The sequence below is a fragment of the Lichtheimia ornata genome (genome assembly GCF_029851405.1).
Source record: "Lichtheimia ornata isolate CBS 291.66 chromosome Unknown scaffold00017, whole genome shotgun sequence".
Taxonomy (NCBI): domain Eukaryota; kingdom Fungi; phylum Mucoromycota; class Mucoromycetes; order Mucorales; family Lichtheimiaceae; genus Lichtheimia; species Lichtheimia ornata.
The window spans coordinates 188,586-209,956 of record NW_026695337.1 but is presented as its reverse complement, the minus strand read 5'-3'; the positions used below and the strand labels follow the sequence as shown (position 1 = coordinate 209,956).

The 21,371-nt window shown below is 42.9% G+C and overlaps 6 protein-coding genes across 6 annotated transcripts; all 6 read right to left on the bottom strand.

Moving 5' to 3' along the window:
- Positions 1 to 79: 79 nt before the first annotated feature.
- Positions 80 to 2,291, bottom strand: O0I10_004597 (uncharacterized protein; the record flags this gene model as incomplete). Its single annotated transcript, XM_058484654.1, has 7 exons — positions 80 to 670; positions 745 to 824; positions 886 to 967; positions 1,025 to 1,110; positions 1,177 to 1,236; positions 1,311 to 2,166; positions 2,220 to 2,291. 7 exons carry the CDS (start codon positions 2,289 to 2,291, stop codon positions 80 to 82), a joined length of 1,827 nt encoding a protein of 608 aa, XP_058344531.1.
- Positions 2,292 to 9,434: 7,143 nt separating this feature from the next.
- O0I10_004596 (uncharacterized protein) lies at positions 9,435 to 10,448 on the bottom strand (the record flags this gene model as incomplete). Its single annotated transcript, XM_058484653.1, has 1 exon — positions 9,435 to 10,448. One exon carries the CDS (start codon positions 10,446 to 10,448, stop codon positions 9,435 to 9,437), a length of 1,014 nt encoding a protein of 337 aa, XP_058344530.1.
- Positions 10,449 to 10,649: 201 nt separating this feature from the next.
- On the bottom strand, positions 10,650 to 14,268 carry O0I10_004595 (uncharacterized protein; the record flags this gene model as incomplete). Its single annotated transcript, XM_058484652.1, has 12 exons — positions 10,650 to 10,862; positions 10,919 to 10,997; positions 11,054 to 11,154; positions 11,216 to 11,295; positions 11,358 to 11,508; positions 11,565 to 11,699; positions 11,762 to 12,019; positions 12,080 to 12,540; positions 12,605 to 12,700; positions 12,761 to 12,836; positions 12,906 to 14,007; positions 14,120 to 14,268. The coding sequence occupies 12 exons, from the start codon at positions 14,266 to 14,268 to the stop codon at positions 10,650 to 10,652; spliced, it is 2,901 nt and encodes a 966-aa protein (XP_058344529.1).
- A 427-nt stretch (positions 14,269 to 14,695) lies between these two features.
- Positions 14,696 to 15,565, bottom strand: O0I10_004594 (uncharacterized protein; the record flags this gene model as incomplete). Its single annotated transcript, XM_058484651.1, has 6 exons — positions 14,696 to 15,084; positions 15,147 to 15,200; positions 15,256 to 15,303; positions 15,365 to 15,386; positions 15,447 to 15,464; positions 15,518 to 15,565. The coding sequence occupies 6 exons, from the start codon at positions 15,563 to 15,565 to the stop codon at positions 14,696 to 14,698; spliced, it is 579 nt and encodes a 192-aa protein (XP_058344528.1).
- Positions 15,566 to 16,176: 611 nt separating this feature from the next.
- On the bottom strand, positions 16,177 to 17,478 carry O0I10_004593 (uncharacterized protein; the record flags this gene model as incomplete). The annotated part of the gene is made up of 5 exons (XM_058484650.1): positions 16,177 to 16,593; positions 16,659 to 16,948; positions 17,003 to 17,057; positions 17,120 to 17,405; positions 17,456 to 17,478. The coding sequence occupies 5 exons, from the start codon at positions 17,476 to 17,478 to the stop codon at positions 16,177 to 16,179; spliced, it is 1,071 nt and encodes a 356-aa protein (XP_058344527.1).
- A 327-nt stretch (positions 17,479 to 17,805) lies between these two features.
- O0I10_004592 (uncharacterized protein) lies at positions 17,806 to 19,135 on the bottom strand (the record flags this gene model as incomplete). The annotated part of the gene is made up of 6 exons (XM_058484649.1): positions 17,806 to 17,958; positions 18,033 to 18,150; positions 18,210 to 18,496; positions 18,551 to 18,681; positions 18,742 to 18,969; positions 19,060 to 19,135. 6 exons carry the CDS (start codon positions 19,133 to 19,135, stop codon positions 17,806 to 17,808), a joined length of 993 nt encoding a protein of 330 aa, XP_058344526.1.
- Positions 19,136 to 21,371: the final 2,236 nt, after the last annotated feature.

Genomic DNA, 21,371 nt, shown 5'->3' with positions numbered 1-21,371 from the left:
CACCAACATTTGACTTTGGGCATTCAATATGAAAAATGGGGTGGGTTGCTATGAAAAGCTAAGAACCTTCGCTTGACTTTTATTCATCATTATACTTGATAAAATAACCGCATAGCGGCCCTCGGAACTTGTCAAACGTCAAATTAATATCGTCTACCGAATAAATGAGGGTGCTACTGGCAATGTATCCATCAGGACGGATGAGAACAACGGCTGCAGGAGGATTTGATCCACTTAAATGACTACCAAGCCCAACACGCTCTGTAAGGGATTCTGAAGATGCCAAGCTATTTTCAAGCCAGAATGCATTGGTTGCATCAGACTCATCATCGGATGATACGAATGATGGAAGAGTGTTGCTGTATGCATGCCACGTTGATTCAACAATTATAGGACGCAAGACACGACGCCATTTGCTGGCCTTGATCCAAAAACTTTCCACCCATGTGCAGGCATCATAACTTGATGGTCGTGTACAAATGAAGAGTGCAGTGTACTTCGTCTCCGATATGCTGGTCCCCAATATCTCGTGGAAAGTCTTGCGTTCAATGCATTTTTTAACAACACGTCGTCTCAAGGAAGAGGTGTCGGGAATGAATTTTCCAGGCTTGATCAAGTTGCATGATGGCTCGGATATAACGGGTGAACTTGCTCCAAGGGAAATCATCGTCTATGATAAAGCAAATCCTTGTCAACGATAAAAAATAAAGCCTGTTGTTCCTTTTCTCTTCCCTTACTACATACCTGTAGAACAAATGACATGATGAGTTTGTTTATCCAACCAATTTTGCAAAGACTAGAAAGGAAAAAGCGACCAATGGCAGCTACTTGAAGAGGTAAATATTTACATCGTCATTGTTCCTACAGCCTTTCTTTGTACCATACCCCTTATTGATCCTTGCTTTTCTAATCCCGTCTTCATACATTCCCCAAGATAATCCATTGTCATTTTGATGATGGGCTCACGCTAATTTAAATGACTATTAGTACTTGGTGATGAAAGATCTATTTTTGTTGCGTGTACCTCAGTGGAGTATGAGTCTAAGAGCTTCTCTGGATCGGGACAAAGACCATTAAGAACAAAAGAAAGCTTCCATGCAAGGTTATGAGCTATGATGAAAATAAATGAGCACCCATCTTTCCCATGCACATGCAAACGACCATCGATAGCCATACCATCCTGCATTCCATTATTAAGTCCATGACCAGCCAAAGGTGTAAAGCAATGTGCAGCATCTTTATGATACGTAAATCAGTGTCCATCGTATCATAGCACCACTCGTCGTACACACCCACAGCTCTTTACTTACCACCCATCAAAAAGACACGACCACGTCGAAAGCCATTTGCCTTGCGTTGATTAATATGAAACACTGATATCCATTTTGGCTCTGTCAGGATCACTTCCCATGGCGCCGCCCTTCTTGATACAATGGCTTGCATTTCTTCAAGTGTGATGCTTTCCTTTGGATGACACGATGGTCCGTGCGTGGTGTCACGTGATGGTGCAATCTCAAATGACGAGAGATTAAAGTTGACACGGAAAAAGTCAATGTCTTCACCGTTTCCAAGGGGCGATATGTCAACGTATCCATCGTCGTCGAGAAACGTGTTCGTTCGTTGGTTCTTGATCTTGTGGGCATCTCGACCAGAAAGTTTGCAATCGGCAAGAGCAAATGGAGTGGCTATTGAGTAGCCATCGAATGACCAGCCGCCATCCCCCTTTCGAACACTCGAATGAACTCCATCACAGCCAACGAGGTAGCGTGCCTTGATTGTTTTTGTTGTGTCATTCTTCTCAACGGTGACAGTAACATAATCGGAAGCGGCTTCATGTTTCACAAATCTAGTGCACCAATGTATCGAATCGGGTTGCTGAGTCTCCACAAGCTTTATCAAAATCTCCTCCGTTTTATCCTGAGCCACACACGTGCCATGAGGGAAAGAAGTATGTTCACCATCAAGAGCACCAAGAAATCCAACCTTGTTACCCCTGTGGATAAGCTGCAGGCCTTGGGTAGCCACACATTCCTCAAGAAATTGGGCTGCAATACCATGCATGGAAAGGATCTCCAAAGCCCGAGATGTAAGAAGGTTAGACCTACTCTGGTCTGTAGGTCCTGGCTTGGTATCGCAGACATAAACTGAATGCCCCATACGAAGCATCTAGATGAAATCTCATGAGTCCACGTCTATGAATAATGCATTCTTCCATCTACCTGGTATGCAAAAAATAAACCAACCGGACCAGCACCGGCAATGAAAACGTCAAACATTTGATTTTCCATCATCGTGTCAAGAGCTATAGCGTTGTAAATGATTGAGGGGAGATGGTTGATTCTCTCTACATTATATATAGCTATCCTCTAACGAGAGCACTAGCACAAGAGGCTTAGCAAATCGAATGATGTTTGTACTTTGCTCCTTTGACTCATCATCGGGTGGTTTTAAGGAACGAAGGCATTGCGGGGTTTTGGTCGGGGAGTACTCGGGATGCATTGATGCAACATCAACCATTGTGTCACCACCACTTTCTAAGAAGATTCGCCATGTCGATTCATACCTCTGATTAGCAAACTACCGCATTACTGTTGATCCAAGAGTTGTCCAAGGTTGTATAAAATAAAGCACATCTTCTTTTTATCTTGGTGAATTTTTACCAATCAACTGCTACTTTATCATTCTAGGTGAAGTTGCAGTGGATAGCAACATCACCCACCTCATCTTTTATTATTAACGTTCTTGCAACAATCCTATCTTCTTTAATAGCTAAATCAAAACACCACAACAAAGAAATTACCATCTTCAGCTTTGATTCTATGAGGTTCACCCAATCTCCTTCATCCGCCAATGTTATCTAGTAGCACGCTTGTCTTTTGCATTTACGGCTACAATACAATAAATAAGCTTTCGTATAGTAACTTGAATAACATTTGTTATTTGCATTTCAAATGCTCCTAGGTTTACGCAAACCTGGATGCTGCAACATCCTATTGTCACCAAGACCAAGTAACTCATATCAACGTCATTGAACGATCATTGGTGCTTACACTATTCCCTACACACCACACGTACATGGATTGCCAATCAAAACATTAAAATCACAATGGGCAAGTCTCCCTTGTACTGTATGCCAAATTGCGATCCGTGGCGCCATCACCATGAGCGTATGAACATGGTTCCGTTCCAATGTAGCAAGATAGCTAGATGAAATAAAGCATTGTTTATTTATTACACGCTTGTTGGAGGTTGCTAGCTTGTGGATTACATACTATTGGTTCGGAAGATGCAAATAATAAAGGTATCCGGTTATCGGTCATGCAAGAAGTACATGGCTTTTGTGATAAAATACATATGAGTGGTATTGCATTGTTTCGAGAAGAGAAAAGTGAAGAGATCCCTCCATTGCTTCGATGGCGTGACTCATTCAATATGTATATGTATCTTTTTACATATACAAATTGGTTTATGCAGCTCGACTTTCTTCTCACATGCAAACGTGATGCATACCTTGACAATCTTCAAGGGTTGGATGCTGTTTACTTACGTGCCTTCACAAAAGGCAATCATCATCATCATCCATTTGTGTAGCAACCTGTCAAGGACGTGTTCCGTGTAACCACCACGCGCGGTTTTCCACTTATTTCTTCATCTTCCGTTGATGCAGCCGACACCATCAAATCAACTCGGATCAACATAATCCAATCATGGAAATGAATGTCTGAAGCAGGAGAATCGCTCACATGTCATAGAGTGGACAACAGTGGCTATTGTGAAGAAATGGCTGTTAGCTCGCAATGTACGGGCTTTTGTCAACAGTATACAGTATCATCCTGCCATCTTTCCAGTCATGCAAAGTAGCTGAGTTACACAAAGAGGTCCCTCTGCATCTTTTGCTCTGCCAGGGTCCAGCGACTTGACATTGAACGAAGACCACTTCTAATATAGCATCACGCTTACAACATAGTAAAAACATAAAGACGCCTGTATCTCCGAACTTTACAATGAAACGTGGGGTTTTTATTAGAGCAATGTGCTCGGCTTGGTCAACTGCACCTTGGGTGCCAGTTTCACGATCAAGCTTGCCAATCCCAGATTTCGCAATGTCGCCACCAGCCAAACTGGATCTGGGGGTCGACCTCTTCGACGACGACGACCGAAAAATATTTTTTGGGCTAGTTGCGACATTGAACGCGAAACTTTCACACAAGGTGCTGTTGGCCAAGCCGAGCACATTGCTCTAATAAAAACCCCACGTTTCATTGTAAAGTTTGGAGATACAGGCGTCTTTATGTTTGTAAACGTGATGCTATATGAAGAGTGGTCTTCGTTCATTGTCAAGTAGGTGGACCCTGGCAGAGCAAAAGATGCAGAGGGACGTGTTCGTGTAACACAGCTACTTTGCATGACTGGAAGGATTGATGGATTATACTTTATGGCTATCCACAATAGTCCATATATAGCGAGCTAATAGCCCATTCCTCCCATTCACCATCGTTTTCCAAACCAATGCATGTGAATGATTCTCCTGCTCCAGCCGAGCATTTCCATCATCCAAGTTTCTTGATCCGAGCGGATTTGACTGAGCTACGCTGGAAGAGCAAACATGAAAATTAATGAATCGCAGACCCTGCGAATGTCTCCGTCTTTCAAACTTTTGGACGCACCCATTCCAAATTTTCAAATGAGGCGTGAGGTTTTTATTAGAAAATAGTTGATCAACATGCTCGGAGCACCCTTCTGACCAATTTTCAAGTTGGAAGCAGGCAACTTCGGGGCGGTGGGCCGTCCACTCTTACGCTCCCGCAGTTCATCGCCTCTCCTACATTTGGGCCGCCCCGCATTTTAAATCTTCACAATGAAGCCTGTGGTTTTTAAATGAATAGCGTTGATCAGCATGTCCAAGAGCACCTTGTGTGAAAACTTCAGGTTCGAGAGGGGGCAACCACAATATCAAGGTTTGATGTACAGTGTTCATGCATTCATACAAGAGGTGTCCCGGCTATTTAATTTCCACCTCTTCTTCCTCCTCCCGCATCTTGCTCTTCCTCCCATTCTCAACTGTTGACCCATTCAAGTATACAACTACCACCTGCGAACGATTGACCTTCTTCAACCCACCATGTCAATCCTGCACTTGTCTTGATCCGATTGTCTTTGACTGAATGGCAAGTCCATGGCGTGTACACAGCCTTTTTGTCACTCTACAACACACGAGTCTCTTGACACAGCACACGTTCTTGCACACTCGTCGACCACAATCAAACGTAACAGCATTCATTCCAGCAGTTGCCATTAACAAGGTCTTCATTGTCTCAAACGGTCTTCTTTACTTGCAGCAACTTGCCTTGCAGCCTTTTTTACGTGAACAGCAGATAGCCATTGTATGGAAGCAGCTTTGTTTACGTGTAGCACTTGCTTTGATACATACGCATTCCAATGGATTATTCCATATCAGCTATCAAGTGCACCGCAACACAAGCAACCTTCGCCTGTTGAGCTGCGATGAAAATGGCTACGAGAGAGATGGATCAACAGCAGGATGGGAAAGGATGCATATCATCAATGGCCACAGAGGCGCTTTATTATTAACTTGCGATGTTTATGATGGATGGATGCATCAACTCCAGTTGCGGGAAGTCTTGGAATATTGCTTTGGCTATTTGATGCGTCACCAGCAGGAAGGATGGATCGCAATCACAAGGATACGGCTGAGGACGATGATGGATTGGAATGGCCATTGACGAATGTGTTTTTACTGCCATGGACTATTTGGAATACTCGACTCAATGCGTGCAGCAGCTATTTTGGCAATAGTGGATGAGGGATGTTTATGACCGCAGCAACCAAGAATAGCATGACACAAGTACCCCTGTTGACTCTATGTGATTCACCTGTAATGCTGTACCTTTATAACATTTATTTGATAAAAACCCACGCTTCCATTCGCTATTCTTCGACTTTTTCATTGAATGAAAATTGGATTCAAGATAATACTTAGAAGGGGTATCACGCTATAGACTCACATGTGTAAGATGTGGATCACTTGGTTGGCTTCTGGATTGAAAGGAGGTTGGATCATTTATCTCATGGTCTCGAGATGCTTTTGCCTTAATCAACTACGTTCAAGAAAGAGTGAGCGGGTGTGATACGATGTGACATGAGTGCATGAACATACCACGCTTACCTTTAACAGCTTTCAGCTAACGCTACTACATGTCATGCGGCCTTGCATAAGAATCGGCCATGCTCCATGCAGGCTATCATAGGCGGACCTCACTATAGACAGGCAGGGAGAGGATCCATTATGCATGCCCGTATGGAATCTCTTTCGTGTTAAACATGATATGCTCAATAAATCAAAGACGATCAAAGGATCTGAAAGTACCTTGTGTGTGAAAAATGTGTGAAGCTTAAAATGCAAATTCCTTTTACTTATCATCATCCATCCTACACACAGTATCAAGATGGTGTAATAATGATCTATTCGCACCAGTTAATTGCAGCAGCATGCTGATCTCATTTTATTGACTCTCTTTAAGACTCTGATCCTTTCTAGAACCATAACCACTACCATGCTAACAGCTACATAATACAATCATGGATACCATCATCCTTTGACCAAGGTCGAATCATCCAATTCTCTATCAGTGTTGCTTCAATGCTTGGAATCTCGCCTGAGCAAAGGATGACCATGGTTGGATAAACAAGTCGTTCGCCCCAAAGTGCTCTTGATTTTGTCACTGTGTCCTTGTTGCTATAGAAAGATAGATCCAACCACGCTATGCCTTGTAAAAATACTTACCACTTTCATCTTGTTTGATATACCTCCATCATCCATCATTGCCCAGAATTCCTTGGTGAATTGCGTTATGCCGTCAATTTTGCGTGCTCGATGATTGCTTTTGCCGACCCATTACTACCAGTAGTAGCATCCATGTAAACACACTTTTTGTGATCATTGCCATAGGATCATCCAACGTAAAAAGTCGAAGTGTAAGATACGCCTTGTATCATCTCCTTTTGCCTTGTATCTTGTGAAGTAGAATGAACGCTATCTTGTTATCATTATGGCCGTATGATAGAAGCAGGAAGAAGTGTTTGCACATACATACCTATTGTGTTGCTTCAATCATGGTTGGATCGCAGTACTTTCTTGGTCAATGAGGAGCCAACATGGGTCACTGATCCTTGTTTGAGACGCTCCATGGTTGTGCTTTCATCGTTGACGTTGTTGTTGTTGTTGCGATGGAAACGGCATCAGTGAGTGCTCTAAAAGAGGAGTAGGCGTTGAGTTGGTGCTGTGTAAAAGAGGAAACGCCGCCATGGATACCAACCTGCTATCTATTCATATACAGCAGCCATGGATACATAAAAAAGACCCAATTCATAAAATCTTCCACCTATATCGAAAAGGTGATGCACATGAATGATTGGTATACTTTGCTGCAATGATGCTATGCTTCAAGTTGTACCTTACACAAAGGGATCCATTGAGTGTCTCCGATTGATATCACCTAAAACTCCACCACTGCTTGCTGTTGACGATCCGTGCACGCATTAGTACCTTCCCCATATAGCAATGTCCCAAGGTACAAGAAGTGTGTCTTTGTGCATGTCTCTTTATCATAACCTCTTTAGCTAACACGCCATAAAGAAGACAATGACTGCCATAGCCCATATATGGAATTTGGGTGACTTGTCCTTTTTCAGCCGCAGCAACCATCCGCAGCAACGGCTATAAAACAAGCGCCTTTTTCCTTTTCTTTTCTTTACCCTTCCTTCCCAACGAGGTTTTGGCGCGTCAAGGCCCGGCACCTGATTTGAGGGATTTAGTTGTAGGGGGCTCCAACTACTTCTCTCAGTCTTCAAAAAAGGTACAAGCGGTGTCCCCAGCACTGCACCTTGTCGACCTGATATTGGTGCCCACAGGTAGAGGTGGGGATGGTTGAGCTTCAAGACAAGTTTATTATGGCGACGAAATGAGCACGTGCTGATATCAGCTATTGCCCTCGCCCGATCCAGAGTGCTAGTGTGCTAAAAAACCTGCTGTGCAACAGGAAAAAGGTGGTGGATAAAGATGTATGATGTGGGGGTTACTATGTTAAGGTATGTGGGGATCAACAAGTTTCAATCGTGGATGGGGTGTTTACAAAGGTTCTGTGGGGCTAGGCTATCCTAAATGGAGGATGTGGAGGAAAAGAGCTACATAGGATGAGTGGAAGAAAGGAAAAGAGAGAAAACAAAAAGCAAAGAAGAGAAGGAAAATGGGTTCTACGAGGTAGCAGATGTTTGGGATCCATGATGATCTCCTGTTGATGTATCCTTTTCGAGCCATTGGATGAGGGATTGGCCGTGTGATTGTTGTGTGTTGTCGTGTTGTTGGATGGTATTGTGTTGTATGTTGTCCATTTGTTGTAATAGCGTACAAAGTAATGGCCATTGTTTTATCCAGTATTGGCATCTCTCCAATGATTTGGGCTTTGATGTCGGGAGTTGATTGAGTAGCCATGATATGGGATCTTTGATGTTGGATGGCACTGCCAATTGTTGGTGCACTTGTAGGCATTGGGTAAGGTGTGCTCTGGTTGTTCTGTTGTTGGTGTTGCAGTATGGGCGGGATGGTTGAGCAGCGACCTTCTCGTGGTCATCCCTGTAAGTACTTGGGCTTTTGCCTCAAGGAAACCAACAGCTGCTTCTTTATAGTATTAGTATTAGTATCATCATAAATAAACTTGTCTTTTTTTTAAATACGCACACTCTTGTCTTTACACATGTTTCAAAACACGTTGCCAAGGTAACAGTTGGCTGAACTTTGTGATCTAAAGGTAAGTTAGTAGAATCTCACGTAGGTTGGATCAATGAGCAATTGGTGCTATTGTGTACTACGTTTCATGTTGGTGGTATGAGCACTTCTTATTTGGTCACCTATGATGCTTGGTAATTTTGTAGGCGAGTGTTGCGTCGTTGTTGACTCAAAACAGGGTTACCATGGAACCAAAAGATGCCGATAGTCACCTCATCTTTTTCCACAGCTTGGAAACCATCTTCATAATGGGGGCAAGTGGGTAATTTATAGCATGGGATCGAATAAAAAGCTCTCTTTGGAAAACATACCAAGAATTCGATGACTAGATGGATCAAAAACAAGCTGAGTTACACAGCTACTCGCATGAATGAAACAAATGGACAACCCATTAAGGTGATGAGCAAGCCAAGATGTAGAGTATTCCAATGGTGCATCTCTTTGTGATCATTACGACCAACTTCTACCTTTATGTTCCTCTCCTCCCTTATTTTCACACATACGTTATCCCATACATATTCATTCTCTTGCAGAAAGGTTGAAGAACAGAGAAGTATCCATATCCATTACATAAACCAATCCAGTATATTGATTATCGTATAAAGTAGAATGATAAATAGCAGGTATTCTAAGAGGATTTAAGTAGCATGGAGGTAGACGAATAATCGTCTTCGTTCTTTGAGCCTTGTTGCTGTCCAAAAGATGATTGTTGTTGTTGTTGTTGCTGCATTCGAGCGAGCTCCAAATCGCCAAGTACTCTAGATTGTCGAGCTGAATCTTCCAATCTTCCCACAAAAATGAACTTTGCAATGACAGTTATCACCCGTAGACCAAAAGAGACGATGGATATGCATCCCACCACCATCAGCCAAAAGAGAGCCCATCCTTCCCTATCAAGATTCGAGCACACGCGGCATTGAAAAGGTGCCTGGATGTCGATGGATGGAATATCCTCTTGAATCATAGTAGCTAGTTCACTGGTCATGTTTTGTGTCAAGTCTGTATGGCATTGATGGGACGCAGAGTATATATTAAAGGTCGTTGTCTGTGGGTTCTTGATTTGGAGTGCCACAATGTCCTCGGCATCGGAAGACGATGAGCAATCGTATGCGCATGTTGTGTTGGTTGTGTCGGTGCAGCAAAGAGTGTGTTGTCGAGTACAGCGGTAGTTGTCACGGATCGTGTTTGTCCAATCGCGCACAATGAGGTTCATGGACCATAGAGTGTGATCCACCAGGGACATGTTGAGACCGTCTTGGCAGTTGACGGTGATATTATACTTCAGCTCGGGTATAAAAGGGGTTGTATAAAAAACAAGGGTAGTGCCATCATCCATGTTGGGTGTGCATGAGAGGGGCTGTTGTGTATAGTTAAATGGATTCATGATTGAATAAGCAAATTTGGCAGAATATAAACGTTGTCCAATGGATAGTTGAGTTGCATTGCATCGTTCAGCATCGTACGTCTTGTCATAAGTGCTGTAACATGATTCGTATGTGCGATTGATAACGTAAGAGACAACCAGCGATACAGCGACAATCAAAGCGTAAATGCATATCAAAGCAATGCTCCATGATTTGCTGAAGGGACTAGTGTTGTTATAGTTTAGTCGCCATATCGAATTATCAGCGGACGATGACATTGCTCATGGAAAAGGAAAGGAACGGGGGAAAAGTAATGGAAGACAGAAGAAGAGGTTGACACTCGCTTTGGGGGGCGGGCGGCGCGGCGTTCATCTTTTCATAAATCAGGCACTGTGTCACCACAACCCGGCAAATAGCTCTTTAGCTTAGTTTGTCCTCCACGTGCTTGTCCAACACATGCCAGATATGTACATTGCTCTTTATTGTTGCTGCTCATCGCTTGGTATTGGGTATATACTATACTTTTCTAGAATATCCGATGACTTGCAGCTGTCAATTACAGCAAACTCGGTATTCGTCATAGAGCCAATATCATCAACCAACACAAAATTCTCCACTTGTGTGCAATAGGACCGTACAAGGCCTTCCATCAATTGGATCGTAGCGTCGCTCGAGTCATTAGGCAATGAAGACTATTAAAAGTAATTGATGTAAGCTAAAAGGCAGATTGTTGATGCGAGATGCATACCTGTTCTCCATAATCTTGCACGAAGGTGATATTGTATTCGGTGGGGACCACTGCTAATTCAATCATTGCACTCTCAATCCTAGGTAGAGTAATGCATAAGAGTCAAAGTAGCAATCCATATTGCATCAAACTTACTTTCGAGCGCTTGCAGCCCCTTTTGCATCATTCACCATTTGTTCAAGGATATCATACTTCAACACAAACGACCATTCACCAGTGGCAGAGATCCTGTTCAACTAGAAGAGCAATCTGTAAATCCATCGTGTCCATCCATCCTATAGCTTTTATCATCCTTACTGTTGTCACGGCTTTTGCAATACGCTCGATAATCTTAGGATCCTCCATCATGTTGCGTATATCGGTAGTAACAAAGCCACCTATGCATACGGGGATGCGGGCATCAGTAATGGATACCAAAGAGAGCATGCTTGTATCTTACCGCAATAGCGTGGAAATAGGAGTGCTGGTGGTAAAATACGTTCATCATGTATATCGCTGCTTCCGTATTCCCAGAACGTTGGAGGTCGAGGTCCACGTTTCAGCTTTAGTAGGTTTTTGCTTTTGAATTGGACGTCATTATGCCGATCAAACTACACATTTGTATACATAAGATGATGCCTGCAAATGGGTTATCAAAGTATCTTACCAAGATGATATGTTCTTTGTTTCTTGCAAGATTGCTCTTGGATGCATATAAACGATGAGCGTGCCTTAATGATTCAGCCCAGCGGGAATCGCCATAGATATCAACACTGGTAAAGGGCGTGATCCTTTGTAACAGCTATGTAGGATGATTCTTATTAGCAATGCGAAATTTGATTTCTTCCATAAAAGACAATTTACCTGGGGTGGAAACTTAAGGGCGCTTGCCAATAAATGCCAGTCAAATGATTTCCTTGCTCTCTGAAATAGCTGATCTCTTTGTAAAAGATCAAGATGCTTTTGTACCGGTGGGGGTTGTGCGGGCATTTGATCCAAATAAATAAGAAGCATATTTGAAGAGCTCCAACTTTCAAGCGAGAACAACTCTGCAATATCCGCTGTATGTGGTAATACTGCTAAGATCTCCTCTTTGTGTTTGTCGAGTTGTATTAATCCTGCCTTTATACCCTGTGAGAACCCAAGTTTGGTCACCATCATCATCACCACCATAATACGTACCACACTATTGAGCTTGAGAAACTTGTGAAATTTGTCATAGCGATATCGAGAAGTGGATTGTGGTTGAATATCGACAAGATTCGGCACTCGATTTTCATAGAACCGTTTCAGGATGCTCAAACTGATCATTGCGGTGATCATCAGCTTTTTGTTGTCATTGTATTCCCTTTTTGCATTTCTTAGGAGCTCCCGTATACGAGATTTCTCTGGACATCGACCCGTAATCGAAGAAAGCCTTACTTCAACTGCCGTATCGTCCGCTCTGCATATCGTGCCCAGCCAAGAGAGTGGATCAGTAGGAGGAGGCAACATTTGAAGACCAGATGAGCTGCTGATAGGTTGTCCCTGTTGTTGTGCAAGGCGAGGATCTCGTATAGGTCGTGATGATTGTTGAGATGGAAGAGTTCGTCTTTTGAGGGAAGGACTCGTTGATCCATGTCGTGTTGATTCGCCTGATGGTGCTATAAATAATGATATCAGAGGCGTTCTGTTATATGATCAAGCTGTGTGTGTGTGTGAACTTACTACTGATAGGTCTAGTATAGGATGCTTGTGGAATTGGTTGATTGCTGACTTTGCTGACCAATTCATCAAGGAAGCTGGGATTGGCATGCCTAGGAGCTGTATGGATACAATGGTCAATTGCAATGTCAAATGGATAATGTATGTAATAAATCTTACGAGCTGATCGGTTGGGACGCTTGATAGATCCAATTCTTTCTTCTGGTGTAGGAGAGCTTTCTCTTGACAAGGGCCTCTAGATAGAAAAAGGATATCAAAATTAATTCGCGACAAACGTTTGTTAGCGAGTGGAAGATGTACTTACTTTTGCAGGTGTACTCGGCATTAATGAAGGTTTCTGAGGATGCGGCATATTGGATGACGACAAATTGGAAGGTTTTGCTGATGGAAGTTGAGTCTTTTGTGGTGTTGGGGATACTGGAGGCGTGGGTGTCTTGGGTCGGATTGGATTCATATATATACTCGGCTTTGGTGATGATTGTGCGGTTGGCTTTTGTGGAAGTTTGTGCTCGATGCTTGATATGGGTTGACTCTTTGTTGTTTCATTCGCTGTCTTTATGTATCCTTTGTTCGATGCTGGATGTTTTGCTGATGACTGGTTATTAAGCTGTTGTATGGTGGTAGTTGTCTCATCTCCTTTCCTTGTTGATGGCTGGCTATTAGGTTGCTGGATACTAGTGGCCGTCTCACCTCCTTTCACTGATGATGGATGTTTTGTTGACGGCTGGCTATTAGGTTGCTGTATAGTGGTGGTTGTCTCATTCCCTTTCACTGTTGATGGCTGGCTATGAGGTTGCTGGATAGTGGTTGTCTCATTTCCTTTCAATGATGATGTTGACGATTGGCCATTAGATTGCTGAATAGTGGTTGATTCATCCACTTTCATCGACGATGGATTCTTTGTTGATTCGAGCTGGGTATTGGGTTGCTGTACAGTGGCTGGCTCATCTCCTTTCATCAATGATGGGTTCTTTGTTGATTCAAGCTGATTCGTTCTGATGACATCTGTTTGTAATTGTACATTGGGCGACATCGAAAGTGAGGAATGTTGCTGTTGTTGCTGAGTGGAAGAAGCTGCTTCAAAGGTATTTGCTTGCGCTTTTCCTTTTGATTGCTTATCTTTATCAACAGGAGCCTTCTTCTTTGTCGATGCAGGTTTGGTTGGTGCTTCCTTGCGAACTCGCTTTGATTCATGCGCTGATACCCCTTCACTCGCTGCTTTCTCGGTCAATGTCCCTGCAACGGCGCGCTTTGTTGGCTGTGAGGCTGCTGGTTGCGTCGTAGTTCGCCGGCGTTTCGAAGCTGAAGGTGATCGTTTACGAGATCGCGATTGGGCGTGTTGAGCCAAAAACTGCTCAAGGAGATCTGGACAATTGAGGTTCTCTTCAGGTTCCCATGTATTCTCGCTAGTGATCTGTCAGTGCACTGTTGTCTTTTACCCATTTCGTCCAAATACATACTCTATTACAAAACAATGTTGAGTGGATCGGATCAATAGCCTCATGTCTCTATACATACCACCTATCGTCATAGTTCTTCCACTTGATGAGGAATAGCTTTTGCCCACTTTCGAGAGTCTGCATATCCTTTATGCTTTCAACTTCATAAAGCACGTCTTCTTCATAATAACTGGCCGGAGACGCGGACGCGGACGCTGCCGGATTCATGGTGTTGAAGGAATGGGAAAAGAAAAGAGAGAGCGTGTTGTCGCGTGCGAAATGACTTTGCGGATTTAGACAATAAATTTTGGAGATCACAATCCTTTGCTATTGATGAGGAATAATGCTGTTGATGATAAAGCATGCCTCTTTGCCCAATGACTTTGAGGGGACTATCTTTATAATGAAAACGAAGCTTTGATTTGGGAAGGGGGGGTTGAAACAATGAATTCGTTGGAGAGCATAGCTGTGTAGTCGTAGTATAGGGGTAGACCCATGCAAAGCATACATGAATGAAGAACCATTGCCTACAAGGTGCACATCACAATCCCTATCCTTTAAAACAGCCTATGCTTCTTATTGGGCATACATAATACCAACATGGATAACAAGAGTAGAGAGACACGGATGATAAATTCATTATTAAATGGGTATCTTACAATATCAAGCACTTGGTTTTCTTTTCCTTCTTATTTTTACCCTTGGGACCAGGATTGAGACCTTCACGTTGAGCACGAATGATCTTGACAACTTGATAAAAGGAACGTTCAACATTGACACAGGTCTTTGCAGATGTCTCGATAAAGTCGCATGCAAGTCGTCTTGCCATCATCATGCCTTCTTCTCGGGTGACCTCACGTTCAGTGACACGATCGCACTTGTTGCCAACAAGCATCATTGGGACATTATCAATATCCTTGACTCGAAAGATTTGCTCACGGAATCGTTCAATGCGTTCAAAGGTAGAGCGAGCTGTGATGGAATACACGAGTAAAAAGCCTTCACCATCACGAATCCATTGGTCACGCAAAGCCGTGTACTCCTCTTTTTATGATGATTAGCTCTCTGCAAACACGTGACCTTTGATATCCAACCCAATCACTTACCCTGACCGGCCGTATCCAATACTTCAAGTACACAAGGTTGATCATCAATGACGACTTGCTTTCGATAAGAATCCTCGATGGTGGGATCGTATGTCTACAAAGGATCAACTCAATTGTCCATCCCTGAGCAAGATATCCAAGCTTGTGTTTCTTACCTCTACAATGAAAAATGATGAGATCCATGCGTGCTGATTGTTTCCCCCTTTATGTAAGCTTACCAACAAAATGATTCAAACAGAGCTTTTAACGAGTAAACATGTTAATCCCATAAACATTGGAGAGAGTGCTTGCTTATCTTACCTGGATGGTCAATGCAGTCTATGATAAAAGTGTGAGTTGAAAACAAGGAGATTAGAGGGAGATTACATTACCTTGCCAACACCACCGTCGCCAAGCACAACTAGCTTATAAAGCATCATTTTTCCGGCTGCTGACTATCTAGTTTTGCTACTGCTGCAAGAAAAGTCGTAATCAATAAACCATGGGTCGTCAGGATGAAACAGAGACAGCATTCGGCACAGATGAAAGAGTCCTCAATGCCTTTCGAGAGACCAAAAACTATCGCATTGAGATCCCTCCCCTTTTGTGGGTGAATGCCATATCTCGGTTGGAACGTACCAGTCTTGTTGAAAATGTATGTGTTGAATCCCACAAGTAGGCGTATGGGTTATGGGTGAGTGTGAGTGTGAGTGTGCGTGTGCGTGTCTCGAAGGAAAGAGATAAAAAAAAGAGAGCCCAGAACGTACAAAGACGCATGTTGATTTTTTTTGGGATTACCAAGTCGTGCGTGTCGCGTTTTCTTTAGGCACCGAAAAGGAGTAACGTGAATCCTTTCTGGGAGAACAAGATACAAGGAGAAGCTAGTTAAGCAGCAGTAGTAGGCGTTTTCATCATTAAACACACTCCTTCTGATCCCATGAACAGGAGGAAGAAGTAATTATGTATGTATTTACCCAATGATGGATACAAAAGTGTTGAACGCATAAAGGGAGTACAAAGGAGGACAAGGGCAAGGAGAAGTTTTATGTATTCAACAAGGTGGGAAGTATGAGTGTCGAGGTGTAGCTTGTAAGGTGCCTGTGGATCGAGCCGTGTTTGTTATAGCTGTATCTTCTATGGGCTTGGGTGATGCTTGAAGCTTCTCTTGCTTAAATTTATCTTGTTCCTTTTCCCATTCTCTCCAGTCATGGAAACGACCAAGATAGGCAATTGGCGGTCGTGATCGGCTGCCAAATAAGTGATCAACATGATTTGAGCACAGCAGTGATATGATGATGACAATAACATGTATAGGAACAAGCGCAAAAGTAGTCGTCCAGGCCTTGACAAGGAAATCATGCTCAAACAAGTAAAACTTGTAACTACATCCTGGAAGGAGGGATTCGGTAAAACACCGGTCATAGTATGTCGCATGATCGGATGGATTCTCGAAACCACAACAATGAAGCTATTCATTCATCAATGTCAACATGGGTGTGGGGGAGCGGGTTGATTTTAAGGGATAATGCTTACATTATCTTGCAGAGCAATATGATCTTGATCTGTAAATTCGTGACGCCATCGTGTACCAAGTTGGGCTCTTAGATTCCAGGTGTCGGCTTTGTATGATAGATACCCCACAGCAGCAATCAAAGCAAAACATGGCCAGAGTAATAATGCGTATATACCTAAGATCCGCCGATCTTTGCGCCAAACACCCGCTAATCCAACGCATGAGGTGAACACACATAGCACAGATGCTGCAAAAGTCATATCGAGTATCTCACGATCGGCAATGATGATGACGATGGCACGATAATATCCTTTTTACAAGCTCAGTCAATGAGAATTGATATACAACAAAGTTCATTGTTTACCTTTGGCATAAGTCACCAAGCATCCGATCATAAAAAGGAGACCGTAAAGCATCAGCTAACAAGGTTTCATTGTTATTAAATGGGTTACATCTTCGTTGGATCATGTGTCTTTCATACCAGTGAAGTAGTTATTAGTAGTAGCCATCGTGCCAATGTCCATCCAAGAAAACGTCTCGGCTCTCGCCGTACGTCGGGTCGACCATAGGATCGTAGATATGATTGATGGGCCAAATGTTTTTCACCATCAGCGTCGCTTAGCATGTCAGGACCATTGCTATTGGCACATGTGCTCGATGTTGCTGTTGAGGAAGGTTCTAATGGTTTTTCACCATTGTATGCTTTTTTGGTATCCGCAGGTATCGGTGTGACCTCATTGATGCTGTAAGTTGTATTTCTTATCAGACTAATTTGCTGCACGCGATACGCAGTGATGAAAAGATGGGATGCTGTTACCTGTCGTCATGGTGATGCATCATGGTGGACACTCTAGCGGCGTGCAATTGTAAGGTCGAACGATCAAGAAGGGTGAAAGAATGTAAATATCATCCATTAGAACAAAAGCACACATACATAAAGCGCCGATTTGACTCAAGGAAAAAGCAAGATTCACGACATTAAAAACAAACAATATGAATGAGATGGATCGACTAGAATGTGAACACGCTTCTTTTTTACGTGTATGTTTGCAAACGTGTATATATAATATATATGAGTGAGTGTGTGAGTGTGTGAGAGAGTTGGTGGGTTTGGGAGAGAGAGGAGCTAAAAGTAAGATAGTAGGATGATGTGTGGGTGGGGGAGGATTATGCAGCCATGACAGAATTCCTTATGCTCTTGGGTGTTGAATCGTCGTTGAGGTGTTTGGAATTATAACGAAGAGCTGACATGAGATTGGAAGTACTGGATTCGGTGCTTGCATCGGGAACAGATTGGATTATTTTTACAGAATGTTTGATCTGCAAAGCAAACATCGTGAAAAAATGAGTCTCAACAGCTTGGCTTTGTTTATATTAATCAGCTGATCTCTTACATTGATGGGTGAGCTTTTAGTGAATGCACCATGGGAATCGATATGATCATAGAGGATAATGGAAACAACCATGACCTTGAGGCAAAATGATGACACGTTTGCGGATGGCTGTGGAGATCTATTACATTCCAAGTGAATATGATGAATGCACACGCATTTCTCAACAACCCTCCTTACCTTCTTTTGTTCACTGTGTGATAACATGTAGACCATAAAGCTGTAAGGCAACTTCCAACACTCTTTTGTAGTCGATTCCTTGTGACATACTCGGTCGTTGTATCAATCAATCGTCGTAACATTGGTGTGGGATAAGCAATGAACAATGACATGCGATTCGCTTGGTCGTCCTCCAACATAGCACTCCGTAGATCTGACATGGATTCATCTGCCGATCTCGAATATCGGCCGCGTTGTAACATACGTCGATAGTAGGAAAAGTCATTTTGCAAAGTTGGATTACGCATCTATGTTTGTTTATTAGTTTGCTTTGTCTCGATAACTCACGTATCCATGCCTACCTTGAGGAAATCGAATTCAAAGACAAAATCAAGAATGTCAGCAAATAATCGCGTCAATCCCTGATGCTTTTCAAGATTCTTGTTGACATCTCCTTGGCAAAGGACATCCAATAGTCGTGGTATGTTTTCCTCTATTGAATTGAACTCTATTGTCAACAAGATACAAAGTGTTTTGGTTGGCTCAAACTTACCCAATTCCGATGCATATTCGTAAAAGTCGCGTAGCATGTCAACGGTTGGCAAGACTGCATCCCATGCTCTGTTCTCGTTTTCAGTTGTAGGTGAAGCAATCGCCTCCCGAATTAATTCAGATGCTGACCGATATGAGCGTAATGATCCCAATAAATCAGGTGCAGGTTGAACCAAGAGAATAGAAAGTTGATTATAGAGTTCTGATTCTTCAGCTGAAGGCCTTGCATCTAACAATGATGATCCTTGTTAGAGTCTCTCGCTCTCTCTCCTTCATGATGCTCAGCCCACATTGCTAAGCACACTTTGTGATCACTCACTTTCAATATCAAAGCCAAGATCAGGCACCACTGTATCGCCACCTCGAAGATTCAAACTCGATAACAGTTGACCCATATCTACAAAGCAGGATTAGATAGCGTTCGCTTACAAGTAGAATACACCTACTGTTCTTCTGTTTGACGAATCGTGGAGATGATTGGAAGTGGTATGGCGGTGAAGGTGGTCAATTAACGGATTATGGTGTATAGTGAGTCAATAGAAAGAAGGTGGTAATCAGGTTGATGATGATAGAGCGCAAGTCAGTGTCATATAGATCGCAATCGGTGGCAAGATCTGGAGGGCGATTGCAATGAGGAATAAGCTTGAGAGGAAAAGAAGGGAAGAGAGATAAAAAAGAGAAAAAGAGAGAGAGACGAGAAGAGTTGAATAAGCACGAAAAGTAGGGGTGGAGAAGGGAAAGCGATATTACTGCAGAGGATGAATGCACTTTTTTTTACAACTGAGCTGCTGTGTCACCCAAGTTCATTTCGCCAATACAGACAAGCATCAACGCCCTCGAGAACGGACTTTTTGGTGGGATCAACATATTGGCATGTCGCTTTTTGCACAACACTGGATTAGGTTCCAATGTGATAGGTGGCACATGTGATTTGTTGGTAAGCCCAATACAAGGGATGATATTGACGACGACAACGACAACGACAACGACCACTTTTTGCTAATAACATTCACATCCTTCTTACCCATTGAATGATTCATTAAAAGCATCATCTTACTTGCCCATTAAATCATTGTCATTTTGGGGTCTTGGCATGCTGAGCATATGAGGACAAGCATTGTGCGTATGATGTTCCTTTTTATTCATGCATGGATATCTTACATTCCCTCAAGCGGAACCTGGATGCATCCAAAAAGAATTAGGTGCCACAAGGTTTTTGTCACACCAACCATCATTTATTACTACTCTCTATCGCTCTCTCTCACCCGACAACGCGATCTGCCTGTGCACGAGATCGCTCAAAACAATCATTTACCCTTGTCTCCTTGATATATATAGCGCGCCAACCTCCTCATATGCACTATTCAGTACACTGCAGGAGAACTAGGTAAATGCATATTGTCGTCTGTTCACAGCTTCTGCCATATGTACTACTACCACTACTACTACTACTCCCTCCACCACTATAACCTTTACGCCATGTGCAGGACACACATGAATGCTTCTATAGCCGCATAAATGCCGCCTCATTCTTTGCTTACACCCAATCCAAGCGTATCATCCCAAATAGATATCGGCTACTATGTACGTTTTACGTGACCAGCAAAAAAGGAGATTGCACATGTTTATCTCCCAAGCCCGCTCGCCAATAGGAAAGTCGGTTTGTACTCGTCAAGGAGATGCGATAGCATCCTTTGTTGGCAACACGGGCCGTTTTTCTCTCTCTCGCTCTCGTCCTCTTTCAGGTGATGAATAGGGGGGTGGGTGATAGCGTACAGCTCTTTAGCGTGAGGAGAAAGTAAGCGAGGGTCTTAATGGCGGGAACGGTGCATATTTGGATTATGATGATGATGGTGACAGAATAAAACTGGATGATACTATACATAGAGCTGTTGCTGTAAATAACACTAATGATATGGTCAATGTGCTCTGCATTAATTAAGCGTGCAGGGTGAAACCATCGTTCATTCTTGCACTCATTTGCTCATATCAATTGCACCGTAATGTACAAAAGACGACATCCATCATCATCATCGCGTGCAAAAGTGACATTTAAATGATCATAAGCCATATGACTTCTATAATACTACACGTACACAATGATGACGACAAGAGGAGGAACCACATTTTATTATCACAGGAGGTAATCTAAAAAGGGATAAAAGCTACTCCTTGATTTTGCCTGGCAAGAGCATATGTTCGTTATCTTTCCTTATATGAATGCATGACTTTCAGTCCCCTTTTTGACAAAGTCGCACACCACAGCAATGTGAGACAGTCGGGATATTCGACCTTAGATGCTGAGTCGTTGACAACTTAATGCAGCTCACAGGGCGGAAGCGGGATCTTGTTCATCATTGGTGCGGCGAATAATCCTTTGACGTGTCTGTTGGGAATAATGCCATGCGTGTGTGAAGGTGTGTGAGAATCCATCATCTTGTATCATGCATTCGGGTATGCAAGACAAAATGGTTAAAGAGATGCATCATGGATGAAGAATAATACTATTTAATGCTAGCATTGATTGCAATTCTTCAAGAGCAATATGGAGGAGGATGATAAAGAAGAAGAGAAATGTGGAAAATCCGGGGTACACCGACAAGGCAATTGATTGAAATGTAGAAAGGGATG